At 45.2% G+C, this 17,209-nt stretch overlaps 5 protein-coding genes across 5 annotated transcripts; 4 read left to right on the top strand and 1 right to left on the bottom strand.

Moving 5' to 3' along the window:
* The first annotated feature begins 333 nt into the window (after window positions 1–333).
* P174DRAFT_438245 (PHO88 family protein) lies at window positions 334–1,451 on the top strand. Its single transcript, XM_024826492.1, has 3 exons — window positions 334–420; window positions 524–684; window positions 744–1,451. The coding sequence occupies exons 1-3, from the start codon at window positions 407–409 to the stop codon at window positions 1,127–1,129; spliced, it is 561 nt and encodes a 186-aa protein (XP_024685069.1). The 5' UTR covers window positions 334–406; the 3' UTR covers window positions 1,130–1,451.
* A 6,744-nt stretch (window positions 1,452–8,195) lies between these two features.
* Window positions 8,196–8,906, bottom strand: P174DRAFT_438247 (uncharacterized protein). Its single transcript, XM_024826493.1, has one exon. The coding sequence runs from the start codon at window positions 8,535–8,537 to the stop codon at window positions 8,334–8,336; it is 204 nt and encodes a 67-aa protein (XP_024685070.1). The 5' UTR covers window positions 8,538–8,906; the 3' UTR covers window positions 8,196–8,333.
* A 700-nt stretch (window positions 8,907–9,606) lies between these two features.
* gpdA (glyceraldehyde 3-phosphate dehydrogenase GpdA) lies at window positions 9,607–11,011 on the top strand (the record flags this gene model as incomplete). The annotated part of the gene is made up of 7 exons (XM_024831595.1): window positions 9,607–9,621; window positions 9,698–9,733; window positions 9,795–9,808; window positions 9,870–9,933; window positions 10,014–10,698; window positions 10,755–10,925; window positions 10,983–11,011. 7 exons carry the CDS (start codon window positions 9,607–9,609, stop codon window positions 11,009–11,011), a joined length of 1,014 nt encoding a protein of 337 aa, XP_024685071.1.
* A 581-nt stretch (window positions 11,012–11,592) lies between these two features.
* hdaA (histone deacetylase hdaA) lies at window positions 11,593–15,359 on the top strand. Its single transcript, XM_024826494.1, has 15 exons — window positions 11,593–12,740; window positions 12,802–13,090; window positions 13,139–13,152; window positions 13,209–13,347; window positions 13,404–13,516; window positions 13,567–13,694; window positions 13,745–13,955; window positions 14,006–14,117; window positions 14,166–14,213; window positions 14,263–14,326; window positions 14,376–14,468; window positions 14,518–14,603; window positions 14,651–14,730; window positions 14,778–14,884; window positions 14,954–15,359. The coding sequence occupies exons 1-15, from the start codon at window positions 12,092–12,094 to the stop codon at window positions 15,227–15,229; spliced, it is 2,409 nt and encodes an 802-aa protein (XP_024685072.1). The 5' UTR covers window positions 11,593–12,091; the 3' UTR covers window positions 15,230–15,359.
* A 942-nt stretch (window positions 15,360–16,301) lies between these two features.
* On the top strand, window positions 16,302–17,147 carry P174DRAFT_457262 (putative BYS1 domain protein; the record flags this gene model as incomplete). The annotated part of the gene is made up of 3 exons (XM_024829536.1): window positions 16,302–16,330; window positions 16,704–16,939; window positions 17,035–17,147. 3 exons carry the CDS (start codon window positions 16,302–16,304, stop codon window positions 17,145–17,147), a joined length of 378 nt encoding a protein of 125 aa, XP_024685073.1.
* Window positions 17,148–17,209: the final 62 nt, after the last annotated feature.

Here is a 17,209-nt window from a genome sequence, read left to right on the forward strand (position 1 = left end):
GCTCATGTCCAGCAGCTGAGCAAGCTTGATGATGAGAATTGACGCTGCAGAGTGTTGTGGTTGTCGGGGCGCATATTACATAACTGAGCAGGTGACTTTGATGCCTTAGACCACCACTGTGCCTGAGGACTGTGCCTGAGGACACAGTCCCTTGACAAACTAAAGGCAATATCTTGTTATCAGGCCAATCTAAAGATAAGCTCACGTGCCACGTTTTGGCCACAACAGCGAATGGATTTCTCTCACGTGATCTCACACCATCTGGACAGCTGTTCGACTTTCTGGGGCTCCAGGTTGGCGCTTTGTCAGAAAGTTCTGCCTGCACGCGCCTCCCTCCTCGACCCTTCAGTTTCAGTTCCAGTCCTGCCAATATTTGATCTTCTCGTTAAAAAACCTTGTCGTCAAAATGAATTCTCAAGTGTGAGTCGTCTCAGCGCATTTTCTTATTTGCTTCTCTTTGGCATAGAAATCCCTTTTCCATCATAGAGGCCGACTAAGACTGACCATGCCTTTATCTCTGCAGAACTAACCTGGCCATCATCCTTGTGATGATGCAGCTGGCGAAGAAGGTTCCTTTTGACAACCCAGACGTCCTCTTCCTCGTCCGTTGCATATATCTCGCGTCCAATGTGATCATTCTTGGACTTTACATGTACACGCAATCCAAGATCACTCAAAAGAAGGGTACGCACTATCCGTAGTTGCACCGGGGATTATGGAAGAACCTAATTGAGTTACTACAGATATGACCACTCTGAAGTACGTCGAGCCTGCCCCCATGGGCAGCGGCGAGGAGCCTCGCCCCGTGACGACTACCAACATGGATTACGACAAGGGACAACTGCGCCAGTTGATGAAGTCGCAGCTCATGGGAGTGGGTATGATGGGTGTCATGCACCTGTACTTCAAGTACACCAACCCCCTCCTGATTCAGTCGATCATCCCTCTGAAGAGCGCATTGGAGTCGAATCTCGTTAAAATCCATGTGTTCGGGAAGCCCGCCACTGGAGACCTTCAGCGTCCTTTCAAGGCCGCCAGCAGCTTCCTGGGCCAGGGCCAGGTCAAGAGCGACAAGGCCTCCGTCGAGAACGCCGAGAAGAACTTCCGTGGCGGTGTCAAGGAGGAGTAGATATGACAGTTGTGGGCAAGAATTTCTTTCTTCACCTGTATTTATAGAGGTGACTTCAATGCAGACTTAGGAGGTGATCAAGACTGCAACGGAGTTGCTAGACCAGGACATGAATAACGGCAGGGTGATAGTCGCAATCGATCACATTGAATTAAGAATGTCACTGGTTTCCTGACCGCTACAAGAACATCAGTTTATGTATGAGGGCTCATCCGAAGACTTGTCCCCTTCAGTGTAGACTGTGTTGGATTAACTCCTTTGATATCTAAACGACTGTTCGCAACCGGCGAGCGTCAAGGAAAGTTGTCTCAAAACGCTTTGGTTATTTCAAGCAGATGCGTATGAAATGGGTGATTCAGCGATGAGAACATGATTGACATGAGTCGTCTTGGAAGTCTCATAAGAAGGATAGAGCGAACTCCATTGCTAAACAAGTACTCGATGGAACTATAAGGTCGATATCAACTGCACAAAAGTTGCTAGAAAACTACATCCAATAAATTGAAATCATAGTGCATCCGGAAAATGTCATGCAATGCTTGCAGGCGTCTCAAGTCTCAATTGAACGAGGAAAAGCAGAGCACATTACATCCGCAAGGCACCAGGCCTTCTACTCTTATCATAAAGAAATAACGGTGGAGAATGCTGAATAATCACTTAATAATCAGCTGTTGTTCGCGAAATTCCCTTTTCCGGTTTAGCATCCTATTTATTTACTTTTTGCTACATACCTGCTGCGGCCCTCCCTGCACCCTATTATAATTATATAGTTTATATAATTAACTACTATAGTTGCTACACTTCTTATACTTCTCCTAATATACCTCTATCACAGTTTCGCTGCCGTGTCTGTAAGAAATAGAAAGAAAATGATTTATTTACTTATAGTCGCACCTATAGTGACTACTTAGTATAGTCTTCATACCCCTATTACTTCTTCTCTCTATATGCTGATAGGAATTTTGCTCCTTAGGCCTATAGCAAGAGGTTTTAGTTTACTCCTACAGGTGTACATTCCTCTTCTCCTTCTATGAGTCCTTCATCTCTAGTAATTACTACTATTCCTATAGCTATTCCCCATCACCATAGTTGCCCTTAGTTATATTCCACAACTTCTGAGCCTGAGCCTGTCCCTAACAGCCACCCTTACCTATATCTATAATCTCTAGAGCCATTGCCTACCACTACAGCCCATTCATCAGTGCTCCCTCTTGCGTTTTAGTCTTGCTGTGATTATTAGAAAACCTCAGATCTAGGCTGTATGGAACATGCCTGCTACTATTATAAGGCTCTATATTAGATTATAGAGTGTAAGTAGGGTTCCTCTATTACTTCTCCTATCTTTATAAAGTGCTGTTTGTAAGGTAAAGTGTAATTAGAGCTATTTCATTCCTCTCCTCAGTCTCTACATTCCTATCTTACAGATATCATCACTAAGGTGATTAACTTTCAATATCATATCTATTACTATAATAGTGCTCTGTGTTTTACATCTGTAAACTACCATATAGATATGTATATTACTAGCAGCTATCTCCTATTCCAGATTCAGGGTGAGCTATTCCACCTGCATAGGCCCTAGAAGCTACTAAAGGAACAGCTCCAGTGTTCATGTAGGTATGGTTCTTAGACCTAGAGTATATAAATATAGTCTATTTAGATTAAGATAGCAACCTTAAAGGTAGAATTCTCTCAGAGTTAATATATAAGTTGTAGCTATACAACCCCTGGATATCTATTTATATAACTGCATGTGAGTAGCTACTTCTTATCTAGGATTAGGCCACCCCTATCTTAATCATACTATTACCAGAGCTGTAGTTAGTTATAAAGGTTAGTACAGACTATCATTACTCTAATCTGCTAATATTAGCTGAGGTTACAGCTGTCATTCCACACCTTAGCCAAGATTTTGGTCAGCAGACCTTCTAAGATTTATAGCTTATACTCTAGCTTAGTATAGATTAGTCTAATATAATCTATATTAACTCCAGTCACCCTTTATATATGCCTCTTTATTACATCTTAATCTTCCCATATAGAATACCTAGCTGGGGTTATAACATGCTGCTAACTACACTATTAGAGCAAGGCATGCCTGCAGTTACACCTACTCTAGACTATCCTGCTCACTATACAGCTAATAACTAGACTGCTACTAAAGGTGGTGCTCCTAATAATACTATTAAGGAGGCACCATTACCAGACACAAAGCATATTAATAAGACTTAGGTAAAGAAAGTAGGCTGTCTTATACTCTATATATAGCATGCATTCCATATATTCACCTAAGTAGATGCCTTTAATACAGCCCATTATACTGCACGGCTGTATTAGTAATTCTTGGTTAATGCAGGTGTAACAGTTGAGTAGGCACACCTAGCTTGGTTCATCCACTACTAGGATGAGATCTGTGCAGACCTGTATAATGGCCTTGCAGATGCTATAGGTGCTGATGATGCTGAATTCAACAAGGTTACAGATAGTGTATTAGGTCACTATATTATCTTGCCTTCTTCTTATATCAGCAGTGAGCAGTATATAAATGCCCTCTATCATAACACCATGGTAATTACAGCCTATTACAGCAAGCCAACATTCTTTATTATATTTATAGCCAACCCTCAATGGGCTGAGATTGAGCAAGAGTTATATCCAGGCTAGGATATTAAGGACTATCCAGATTTAGTTACACATGTATTTAAGCTGAAAAAGAGGGTGCTATTAGATAATATCTTTAAATACTAGGTATTCAGCGCAGTCCAGGGACGTGTTTAGATAATTAAATATTAGAAATACAGACTTCCCTATTTACACCTGTTAGTCTTCATAGAGGGTAGTGAATGGTTTCTTAATCTAGATGTAATTAATAAGATTATCTAGGCCTATTTCCCTACAGCTACAGAAGACCCAACTAGTAAGTTAAGTACTATTATCCAGTATGTAATAGTCCATGGCCCCTGCAGTGATCTAGACCCTACAGCCCTATGTATAGAGGTAGATAAGGCTATAGGTATATACCATTACACTAAGGGCTTCCCCATATGGTTTGCAGACCAAACTATTATTAAGGAAGATGGTTACCCTCTTTACTTTCAGCCTAATAACCCAAATGTGGTATTTCATAAGGAGGTTAGCAGTTATATAGTTACTATTAATAACCACTAGGTTATGTCTTATAGTCTATTTTTTCTGAAGCATTTTAACACTCATATTAATGTGCAGATGTGCCAGTCGATTAATGCTATTAAGTATCTATTTAAATACATCTATAAGGGTGGTGACTTAGCAACGCTATAGGTTGCAGTAGTTAAGAACAAAGTTAAACAGTATCTTAACAGCTATTATCTAGGTCTAATAGAGGCTGTATAGCACATCCTAAGCTTCTGCTTCTATAAGGAGTTCCCCTCTGTGCAATAGCTTGCTGTGCATAAGGAGGGTAAGCAGGCAGTCTACTTCCTAGAGAATACAGATTATATATAGTTACAGGAGATGATGCAGCAATCCTATACAACTCTTATAGGCTACTTTATATATAACTCATATATTGTGCCAGCTGCAAGGTGTCTGTATGCTAATATGCTGAACGCCCATGTATGGGATCAGTACAGTCAGGAGTAGTGGCAGCAGTAGTATAGGTATGTAATTAGCTATATATAGTACTGCAGCCCTCTTATAGGTGAGAGATACTTTATTTACCTACTCTTAACAGCCTAAATTAGCCCTACAGGCTACAAAGATCTTTATACTATTAAAGGTGTTGTTTACCCAACATATTAAGCAGCCTGTATGGCAATGAATCTTCTAGAAGATAACCAGGAGTGGACTACAGCAATTAAGGAGGCATATATATTTACTTCTAGGTATGCCTTGCATGCACTATTTATAACTACTTTACTATTTACTATAGTTACTAACCCTATAGCTCTTTAGCTTCAGTTTCATGGCCATCTCTGTGATGATCTACATCACCAGCTAGGTCAGATGCCCTTTACGCCAGCTTATAAGGGTGTAGAGTTTGATTTTAGCCTATATCTGCTGAATCAGGAGCTCCATTCTCACAACCATTAGCTATTAGATTTTAATTTACTATGCTTTACAACTGATTAGGCCAGTCTAACAGCTAATAATATCATCCAGTCTACTCTACTTAATAAGCTTACAGCTGTGGCAGACAACTTAGTGCCTTAGTTAAATAAAGATTAACAGGCCTGCTTTAATAATATTATGGTAGCTATTACAGCTTAAAGCCCTAACTATCACTTCTTTTTACAGGGCCCTGGCGGTACTAGGAAGACATTTCTCTATTATATAATCTACTACCATCTGCAGTAGTATGGTAAGACTGTTTTATATATTACTTTATCTAGAATTACAGCTCTACTCCTACCACATAGCCATACAGCGCATTCCTAGTTTAAGATCCCTCTAGATCTGGATGAGTTTAGCAGCTATAATATGACTTCCCAGTCTACACTTAGATAGTTACTACAGGCGGTAGACATAATCATCTAGGATGAAGTTACCATGCAACATTATTTTACTTTTAAAGCCATAGATCAGACATTACAGGACCTACATCAGAACAATCTATTATTTAGTAGTGTTACAGTTCTCCTTGGAGGTGACTGGGCATAGACTTTACTAGTTATAATATAAGGCAGCAGGGCTGCTATTATAGCTACTTGCCTGTAATATTCCTATATATAGCCACAGCTCCGGGTGTTGCAGCTCCATCATAATATGCACCTTCCTCCTAGTAGTGTAAACCAGGAGTATGCTAAGTATCTAGCCCAGCTCTCCTATAAACCAGTTCTAGATAGTTATATTATGCTGCCTAGTTATATTTGTACCATTAGTAGCCTTAAGGCAGTTTATGCAGCTGTTTTCCCTCTAGATGAACTATAACAGCACTAGTTAATTAATTACTTCACTACATAGGCTGTGCTTACAGTCCAAAACATGAATATAGCAGCTATTAATAATATCATTAGTAGCTAGCTACTAGGTGACTATTGCATCTTCTACACTGCAAATTAGGTAGAAATAGATAATATTAGCACTATAACTACAGATTAGTAGTACACACCAGAGTTCCTTCAGTTAGTTAATAATTCAGGTCTGCCACTATCTATATTATAGTTAAAGATTAGCATGCCTGTCATGCTCCTACATAACATCCATATTAATAGTAGACTCTGCAACAGCACCTATATAATCATAACAGGTATCCATTAACGCTTACTGGAGGTCCATAAGGCTACTATTAATAGTTCTATAGTTAATTCTTATATGCATCTGATTCCACACATTAATCTAATAACTAGACTAGGCTGTTTTCCCTTCATCCTTCATTATTGGCAGTTCCCTATACAGCCCTATTTTGCCATAACTATTAATAAGTCACAGGGTCAGTTATTACATACTATTAGTGTTAATTTATAGTCCCTAGCTTTCTCCCATGGCCAGCTCTACATTGCACTTTCTTGCTATACAGATATAAATAAGTTAACAGTATACCTCCTCCCTGGCAGAAGTAATACCCAGAATGTGGTATATCCAGAAGTATTATAGTTATTTCATAACTAGGTTAATAGTTAGGTTTAATAATATCTAATACTATAGTTCGCTTTCTAACTGCTGCATAGCCTTAATTCATTAAACTACTTACAGAACCAGCTGTAAGTATATCTATAAGACTAACTAATTATTATTATTAATAGGCTCTTCTTCATCAGTTTCTTCCTCCAGATCAATACCCTGGAAACCAGCCTCCTCTGTAAACTCCACAGCAAACTCTATCATGACCCTAGCAGCTGCAGCCATAGCCGCAGCCATAGCATCACAGGACATAGCAGTAGTTATTAGTATGCAGTGTAATCTTTCAGCCTGCTTCTAGCCCTAGTTAGTAGCAGTAGCTTTAGTTTAGGGGTGGGGATCATTACTAGGGCCTGCAACTAAAGTCTCCATAGGTGCAACTAGAGTCTCTGTAGGTGCAGCTATAGTAGCAGCAGTGGTGGTCTTCTTCATAGTAGCTTTAGTAGGTGCAGGGGCTGTAACATGTTAGTATATAAGTGCATATAGGTATATTATATAGTTAGATACTTATAGCAGAGGCTGCAGCGGGCACTAGATAAGTTATAATAGTAGTTAGCGCAGCTGCCCTTGAAGAAACCCCAGACCATAACACATTCAGCCTAGGGGCCATGGTTATAAACACAGTATTTATAGGCAGGGTTCATAACATCACTAACACATTGCGCCTGCAATACTTCCCAGTTAATAAAATAGGTAACATTAAACTTCTCTAGCAGATCATAGTTATCCTGCTATGCAGGCTCTCTCTTTAGCTACATTACTGCAAGTGCCTCCTACACATGGGAGGGCTTTCCATCATACACCTTAAGGTCCATTACAAATTCAGCCCAGACACTAGGGGGGCCCCAGGAGTATAATTCAGCAGGTCATCAGGTATAGGCCGCATTGCAGCTGCAGTATCAGTGGGAGGAGGAGAGGCATGTTTAGAGGGCTCAGGCTAAGGGGAGGATTTAGGCTTAGCAACAGACTCAGCAATAGACTCAGCAGCAGACTTAGTGGCGGACTCAGCAGCAGACTCAGCAGCGGACTCAGACTCAGTGGCAGGCGCAGAACCAGCTGTAAGGAGGGTGGAACCAGCTGCAAGACCAGCTATGAGGAAGTTAGTGCAATCTTCTACAGATAAAACAGAGTTAGTATGCTTGCATTTATGGACATCACCCTTCTTTAAGCTGGGGCTTTGCTTACTAAGATATGGCATGAAAGGCATTTTACAGGTGTAATAGGAGGGGTAGTTTAAATAAAAAATTTTGCATACCTAGATAGTTGAACTTCTGGGGGGCGGCAGCCCTTATATACAAATCTACAGCCTATTAATATCTATCTTTAATAGAGCTGCAACACTTCCTTCATACTGATATTAAATAGCACCTGGATATCACCTGCTATTGTCCCATTCTTTATACAGCCCTATTCAGTACACTATAATGTTCTTTTTGCGCCCTGCAGCCCTATTCATCTCATTGTTAAATACCCATTTCAGGTTCTTTAAATAGCATCCGTATATCAACTACTATTATACAGTTCATTATGCAGCCCTGCGGCCCTACTCATATAATTTCTTTCAATAGCCTGAAGTATTAATCCAGGCCAATATTCTTCCGTTGCTTTAGTAATCAATTGTAACTTGGCGCAGCCAAAGCTGGCAGCGAGCAGAGCGAGCGCCCGGCCAGCTTGTTAGGTTATGGACTAGTACCAATTGTCCGCCGGTTAAAGGCAGAGATTCCAAATCCCTCAGGAGACACAGGGGGAAACAAAAAAGAAATGGAGATAAGGGTAAAAAAAAGAGAGAAAAAAAAGCAGTGTAGCACATGATACTTTACTTGCAGCCGGTGAGAATTTCTGGAGTACGGAGAAGCCCTTCAAGCCCTCTCGAGCTTCGGTGAGAGACCGCAGTGATGGAGATAAGCCCAGGTATGATTAAGAGCTCCGCACATTCTAGAAGTCCTGAATAGGAGGCTGTGGATTAACATTGGTCCGATGTAGGAATCAGATCATGGTCCCAAAGCGGAAAAGCTGGACAGCCCCTCTTCCAGAGCGTTTTTGGTGGGATGTTTTGGCTTAGTGTGGTGCAACTGGACAAAGGCGTTCCGTTTCTATTACATCATCTACACAAGTTGCCCACCTTACCTTATGAATAAGAGGGCACTCCTGTCCTCCTTCACCCTCCGAAGCGATTGTAAGCGGGTGCCAATGCATCGGGAATTTCTCTATCCTAATAACCTAGGTATTCCGTAATCTAATACCAGTCTTTCCGAAGAGCTGGTAGCAGCTTCACGAGATTTGTAGGAGCGAGTAGCCGGCTGGACGAGCACGCAGCACGGCTATTGGTCAGTACGGCAGCTACCGAGGGGAGGCAGGCCACCCAAATATCGTGAGTCTCCTGCTTTGCCCGGTGTATGAAACCGGAAAAGCTGCTGAAGAGCTGCTGGGCGGCGCATATCGGGAATCTAGCATGCAAGCTGACCAGAAAGACCCGTCCACAAGCCATTGCCGTAGTAATCAATTTTTGTGTAGCAACACTAGGAAGCTGTAGTACATAGGCTGGAGTAGCTATTTGGCCTTTAGCCTCGTCTGTCCGCCCGGTGTGCGGTTTCGACTGGCGCGCAAGCTCCAAGGTGATCAGATCGTTGCGTCAGTCGGAGACAACAAGCCATTGCCTTTTCTACTGCCCCTCCCCCGCCGCTGGGGTTTTTCTCTCCTCTTCTACTCTCTTCCCATCATCAGGACTGTCTCTCTTTCTCCCTATCATTCTATAAAGTAAGAACATATCCATCTCCCCTCAATCCCATCGACAATACTGTCCTCTTCACTACTGTCTCTCTCTCTCTCTCTCAGCTTGACTAACATTTACCCCACTCAGTACCAGACAAATCTACACAATGGCCACTCCCAAGGTATGAAGGCTCTGATCTCGGTGAAGCGGGTTTGCTTCAATACGTCATTGTGCCATATACTCACCTTCTCTTGTAGGTTGGTATCAACGGCTTCGGTCGTATTGGAAGAATCGTAAGTTTGATAAACCTCATCCGGTGTTTTTGGATATCTGGAAGCTAACAAGCCATCGCAGGTCTTCCGTAACGCGTAAGTAGCAATTTCGAGCTACATCAATGGATTGGTTATTCTAATAGATTGATTTGAACAGCCTCAGCCACGGCCTGGTCGACGTCGTTGCTATCAACGACCCTTTCATCGAGGTTCACTATGCTGTACGTGCTCCAAGCCATTCAGCTAGACTCGTCCATCTTTTGACTCCAGAGACTGACCGAACACGATACGCATACTATAGGCCTACATGCTCAAATACGACACCACCCACGGCCAGTTCAAGGGCACCATTGAGACCTACGACCAGGGTCTGATTGTCAACGGCAAGAAGATTCGCTTCTATGCTGAGAAGGATCCCTCTCAGATCCCCTGGTCTGAGACCGGCGCTGCCTACGTCGTCGAGTCCACTGGTGTTTTCACCACCAAGGACAAGGCCTCCGCTCACTTGAAGGGTGGTGCCAAGAAGGTCATCATCTCCGCTCCTTCTGCTGATGCCCCCATGTTCGTCATGGGTGTCAACAACACCAGCTACACCTCCGACGTCCAGATCCTCTCCAACGCCTCTTGCACCACCAACTGCCTTGCTCCCCTGGCCAAGGTCATCAACGATAAGTTCGGCATTGTTGAGGGTCTCATGACCACCATCCACTCCTACACCGCCACCCAGAAGGTCGTCGATGCTCCCTCCAACAAGGACTGGAGAGGTGGTCGTACTGCTGCCCAGAACATCATTCCCAGCTCGACTGGTGCTGCTAAGGCCGTCGGCAAGGTCATTCCTTCTCTCAACGGCAAGCTGACCGGCATGGCCATGCGTGTTCCTACCTCCAACGTCTCCGTTGTCGACCTCACCTGCCGCCTCGAGAAGGGTGCTTCCTACGATGAGATCAAGCAGGTCGTCAAGGCTGCCTCCGAGGGCGAGCTCAAGAGTACGTGGACTGCTGAGCTGCTTTCACGGTGAATAGTACTGACGGGCTGTTATTAGACATTCTCGGCTACACTGAGGACGAAGTTGTCTCCAGCGACTTGAACGGTGATGAGCGCTCCTCCATCTTCGATGCCAAGGCTGGTATCTCCCTCAACCCCAACTTCGTCAAGCTCGTCGCCTGGTACGACAACGAGTGGGGTTACTCTCGCCGTGTTGTTGACCTCATCGGTAAGTTTACGTTCAGCCTAGTGCTCAGATCTGCCTTGTACTGACTCGTCATTTCAGCCTACATCGCCAAGGTCGATTCCCAGTAGGAATCAGGACGGAAAGTTGAAACTAGAAGTCTTCTGTGAAATAGAGACATTTCGAAGTCGGATACAACATGCCCTGCGGACAGAAACGCACTGGAGATCATGGCTCTGGGCATAAAAAAGCACATGATAACGTACTATTTAATGAAATGACTTGACGTTGCCAAATCCTAAATGCTTATGCTTCTTGTTTAAGGGCTCCCTGTAAACGTAGCATTATTCAGCCAACATGATTACCGGAGTGAAGAGGTCGGTGATCAGTCAGTCATTCCCGGACATAGCCGGGAAAAGATCGGCAAACAATCGGGCATCAGGCACGTGACGACAACATAGCTCAGTATAGCAGTTTGGAGGAGTCTTGAGTATTGTCTGGATCTTTTGGGCTGCTATACCAACTTTTCGCCCAACTATTTGTCCCAATTCCGGACAGCATCGAGATTTCTTCTGCTTTGCTTACCAGCCTTCGTGCTCCAGAGTGGTCTACCAATTTACCTGACGTTGTGATTTCTGTCAAAGTCACGTGAGCTGGAAGCTAGATAGGCCACGCCTTTTAGAGCTTCCTACACTACATAAACCAATAAATTCCTAAATCAGAACGCCTTCCTGCTGGCCGCAGTGATTGCGAAATCAAATATCATTCTACGGTCTGAAAGTATTAGATGTCATGATCCCCAGTGAATTTTCTCTGTACACTTTTTCCCCTGCCATCTACTGATTTGCCTGAGCTGGAGTTGTTCTACATCGTGACCCTTGTCTCTAAGCGAATAAGCTCAACGGCATCTATCTCTTTGTCTAGCTCTTTCTTCTCATATCTCTACAGGAGCTGCCATCGTTCTTTCGCAGTTTCACCTATCTTTTCTATCTATTACTTTTTAATCTCGCAACTTCCACTGCGAATCGTTACATTGGTTTCATTCCTTGCTTTGCTTGGAAGAGGCACTAGCTTTAGAGGATATTTCAGGGTCATTTGATACCCATCCCTTTTTTTTTTCGAGCAGATTGCGGACTCGGCCAATGACATGTTAAGACGACTAAGTTTTCAAGCCTAGGTTGAAATCAAAAGATCATTGCATCATCCTCCCAATGGCTATGGAACAGGATGGTGACACCCTGATGGGAGAGGCAGGCCCCCATCAACCCAGCGCTAGTGCTTCACATGGCCATCCTATCAGCAATCCCAGCGTGCCAGCAATTCCAGGGACTCTCAACGGAGGAACTGACCCTTGGCTTGCTCCACCGCTTCTAGGGCAGTCTATGAATCTGCCTCTGCCTGCTCAATTGGGCGATCAGCATGCGGCTACACCAGCTGCTCAAGCACAACCCACAGTGCCATCAAGTGTTCCGGAAACGTCAGCAGGAGTTAGTGCTGCTGTTACTGAGCCTGCCAAAAGAGCAGACAGCATTGTTGAGGAAACGTCAGACTGGTCTGAGGAGGATTTAGGGGCGCGTGTAGGGCTTCCTCTTGCATCTCTACCGTCAGGGCTCTGCTATGATGTCCAGATGCGCTACCATTGTGAGGTGCGGCCAACTGCAGATGTTCATCCTGAGGACCCGAGAAGAATCTATTACATCTACAAGGAGCTATGCCGAGCAGGGCTCGTTGATGACCCCGAGTCTTCAAGACCGCTTGTCGCACGACCTCTCAAACGTATTCATGCTCGCAATGCCACCGAGGCTGAGATCTCTCTCATTCACACCCCGGATCATTTTGCCTTTGTTGAAAGTACAAAAGGTAAAAGCGAATGCAATGGGCTCAAATTTCTTCCTACTTCAAGTTCTAACCATTACCACAGACATGTCCGATGATGAGCTCATTGCTTTGGAGCATACGCGTGACTCAATCTACTTCAACAAGTTGACATTTGCATCTTCCCTCTTATCAGCTGGAGGAGCGATTGAGACATGTCTAGCTGTAGCCACTCGCAAGGTTAAGAATGCCATAGCTGTCATTCGGCCGCCAGGGCACCATGCAGAACACGACAAGACTATGGGATTTTGTCTGTTCAACAATGTTTCCGTTGCGGCGCGTGTCTGTCAGAATACTCTCGGAGAAAGCTGCAGGAAAATTTTGATCGTCGATTGGTATGTCTTCCTCCTTACAATGAAACAAAACCTTGCTAATTTAATCAGGGACGTTCACCATGGTAAATAAGAATACCCGCAAATATAAGACTCAAGTATGGCATCTCATGATTCATAGGCAACGGTATTCAGAAAGCGTTTTACGACGACCCCAATATTCTCTACATCTCCCTTCATGTCTATCAAGACGGAAAGTTTTATCCCGGAGGGGACGAGGGCGACTGGGACCACTGCGGAGCTGGCGCCGGTATTGGAAAGTATGCATATTCAGAGATGTGCAAAATTGAGCTCTGTGTGCTGATACCCCGTCTAGGAATGTCAACATCCCCTGGCCTAGCCAAGGTATGGGCGATGGCGACTACATGTATGCTTTCCAACAGATTGTGATGCCCATTGCGCAAGAGTTCAATCCTGACCTGGTGATCGGTAAGTAGTTTGCTTCCCAACAAGCACCTACCCAGACTGACTTTAGACAGTTGCGTCCGGCTTCGATGCCGCTGCTGGTGATGAGCTTGGAGGCTGCTTTGTGACACCCCCTTGCTATGCTCATATGACACATATGCTTATGACTCTCGCTCATGGCAAAGTTGCTGTGTGTCTCGAGGTCAGTGCTGCAATCTTAAATCTCAGTTTGACTACTGCTGAACAAATTAGGGTGGTTACAATTTCAGATCGATCTCCAAGTCTGCCCTAGCGGTCACGAAGACTCTCATGGGGGATCCGCCAGACCGCTTGCACTCAACACTTCCTTCAGATCTGGCAACTTCTACTGTGAGGCGTGTCATGATGATCCAATCTCGGTATTGGCGCTGTATGTACCCGAAAGGGCCGCAGGAGCAGGGACTTTGGACTGATAGGTTGCACGGTAAGCCAGACCAGGCCCGGATCCGGGGCCGCGGGATTAACAGTCTATAGATGTTATTCGTGCCTATCAATCGAAGCAGCTGTACGATAATTTCAAACTCACCTCCCTATACATCTATCGGACATCGATCTCGAAGTCGTTCGAGAATCAAGTCCTGGCGAGGTCAGTAGAAACATACTCAAATGAGACACATGTGCTGATCCTACACAGTGCCAATTACTACCAAGCCGTGCCTCTTATTGTTATTTTCCATGATCCGTAAGATCACCATATCCCGCAAAGTAGGGAAGTGATTAACATAGAACAGGCCAGAAATCATGGGCTTGCCTCATCCAGTCACCAACAAACTCGAGGCCCATAACTGCTGGCTGGTATGTGCGATGGTCACCAGGCTCAACAGCGTATGCTAACAAGGGCAAGGCTGATTGCATGAAGAACTATATCGGATGGGCCATCGGGAAAGGCTACGCTGTCATTGATGTCAATATTCCCAAACACGTGACGATGGAGCCTGTAAGTAACATGGACTTCTTTTATGATGTTCCTTGCTGATGACCTGAAGACCACCGGAAGGTACGAAGACGAAGATGAGAATCGGCCTTCGGCTACCGAGGAATTGGCTGGATATCTGTGGGACAACTACATTGAGTAAGTTTTGAGCGCTGTCTCATAGGTAATGCAGCTAACTGTGTTAGACCCAATGGGGCTACTGAGATATTCTTCGTCGGCATCGGCAATGCCTTTTATGGAGTCGCGAATCTCTTGATCAACAGAGGTAGGACGAGCTTAGAGAATGGCTGAAGCAGCAGTTGACCAAGATAGACACTCTCTACAAACGCGTCAATGGTGTTATATCCTTTGTCGCTGAAAACCCCGTTCGAGCGATAGCCTCCCACACTCAGGTCTGGCTCTCAAGGTGGTATAAAGATGTGAGTGTTACCTTCTTCCGAGTAGCTCTCTGCCCTGTTTTATAGCCTCGAACTGACAAATTCGCGCAGAACTCACTTGTCTTTGTATCCCACACGCATGGTGTGTGGAATAATGTGGAAACACGGCGTAAGCCGTCCAAACGCTACGGACACCTGATCCAGTCGCCCAAGGCCGGACTCAGTGAGATGCTGATGCATCATAAAGACGAGGTCTTCAAGTGGATCGAGGAAAGAGCTGATGAAGCAGAAAGTGAAGAGGAGGAGGAGACCAAGAGCAAGAGTAAAAGCAAGAGCCGGTCCCCGACTAAGGAGAAGCCGGCTGAGCTTCCTCCTGGCCCTGGATGAGCGGTGAATAGGATATTTGGGCATGTGTTGGTCTTGGGATAGTACATATCATACTAATGTTCGCTTTTCTTCTTCTTATTCTTCCCCTCGGATTTGAAGGAAGCTTTGATCTCGAGGGCGTCTCACTCGCTTCAGCACGTTGAATGCGGGATGCGACGTAATGGAACGCCATCAAAGGCAGTTTCCCTCTGAACGCAATAGACCTATTAGCGTAAGATGATGTCTGTAGGTGTCTTGTCGTCCGCCATTTGATATTCAGGTCTCCAGTCTCCACTGCACTAACGACTGGGATGTTGCATGGAATCGTCTAGCTGCCCCAATAGTTACTCCCACTCACGGCACTCTCTGAGTCATAGAACAACACTTAGCCTCAATCCTTACAAGTCAGATGATAGACTCAACTCCCAACCCATGGATAATGCAAAAAAAAAGTCCCAAATACATTGAAAGAAAGAAGAAACAACGAAAGCCCAGCCCTATACGAGCTCAGAACGCAGGTAAGGCTTCCCGAGGGGGACCATGGGTGACACCTCACCAACCAGCGCATGGCAGTTTTCGGTTCCCTGGTCAGTTTCATCCAAAGTCCATGCGAAACCAACTTATTTTTAGATTCCTGGCAGGTCGTGATGATCTGATCCACTATTGACATGTTAGTGCAGATGTAACTGTCTCAGTTGGAACCCCGCGGGGTACATCATTCTCGTCATCGGCAGTTGAATCTGAACGAATAAGGCGGAGGGCGGTATTTCCTTCAGCAAATGAACCGCTTGCTCTTCGCTTACTGCCTTGGCTGGTCGAGTCCGACTGCTGTCCTGGTACTTTGCAGGTGACTGCTCTTGCATTGCTAGATCCTTCGATATACCATGACATGACCAACCGAGCCTGGGAAGTTGAGACATGCATTCTTAATGCCCTTTTGGAGAGGGATTGTCTGCTCATTGGAGGCCGGGGTCTACTTTGACTCCGGAATTTTAGTAATGAGACCTAATGGAGGACCAGGGGAATGAGGAGGTGAGTGGAGAAGTCGCGATGATTTTCAGGTTCGCTGGCCTTACGATGAGTGAAGAAGAATATGAGTGGATGGGACTCAACTCTTTCATGGTAATGTCTTGGATTGAAGGATGGATGGCCGGGGTTGATTGCATGATTTCGCCGGATGGAGCGGATGATACTGAGCCTCCAGGTGCAGTCCTTGCTCTTGATCCTCGATTCTCAACACGAGATGTCTCAGTCATGACTTGACTCGGGATGGCAATGCTCACGGTGTTTTGCCATCGCGAAGTAAGTCATGGCACCAACAGAGGTAGCACAGGAACATGAGCTTCGAGGACGGCAAACCGCCATCTATAAGAACCCCCGTCAACCACCTTGACTCTCGCTCCATCTTCATCTTCGTCTTCACCATCACATCGAATTCAGAACAAGCAATACTAAGAACCAAAGTCAAACATGCACTTCACCACCCCCTCCTCAGCCTCGCGGCCCTCATCCCCCTGGCCTCAGCCGTGGGCAACGCCGTCGTGACAAACAACTGCGCCGCCCCAGTCTACCTCTGGTCCGTTGGCGGCTCCGTCGGCCCCAAGCAGACCATCCAGCCGGGCAAGTCCTACTCCGAGGCCCTGCACCACGATCCCGCGTCTGGCGGCGTCTCGCTCAAGATCACCCGTACCGACAACGGGCTCTACGACGGCAGCCCCAGCTCAACTACGCGTATACCCTCGACGGCCAGACCGTCTGGTACGACATGAGCGACGTTTTCGGCGACCCGTTCTCTGGCAGCGCTCTTGTCGTGAAGCCGGCTACAGGCACCTGCCCGTCTATCTGCTGGCCGAAAGGCGTCTCGCCTGGTGGTAGCCAGGTTAAGAACTGCGGCGCGAATGGGGATATTGTGCTTACGCTTTGTGCGAAGAGTTGTTAGTTTGTTGAGTCTATTCAGAGTTGGGTTGAAATGAGATTAGGATGAGTTGAGGGTGGTGATTA

This window comes from Aspergillus novofumigatus, assembly GCF_002847465.1.
Source record: "Aspergillus novofumigatus IBT 16806 chromosome Unknown P174scaffold_2, whole genome shotgun sequence".
Taxonomy (NCBI): Eukaryota; Fungi; Ascomycota; class Eurotiomycetes; order Eurotiales; family Aspergillaceae; genus Aspergillus; species Aspergillus novofumigatus.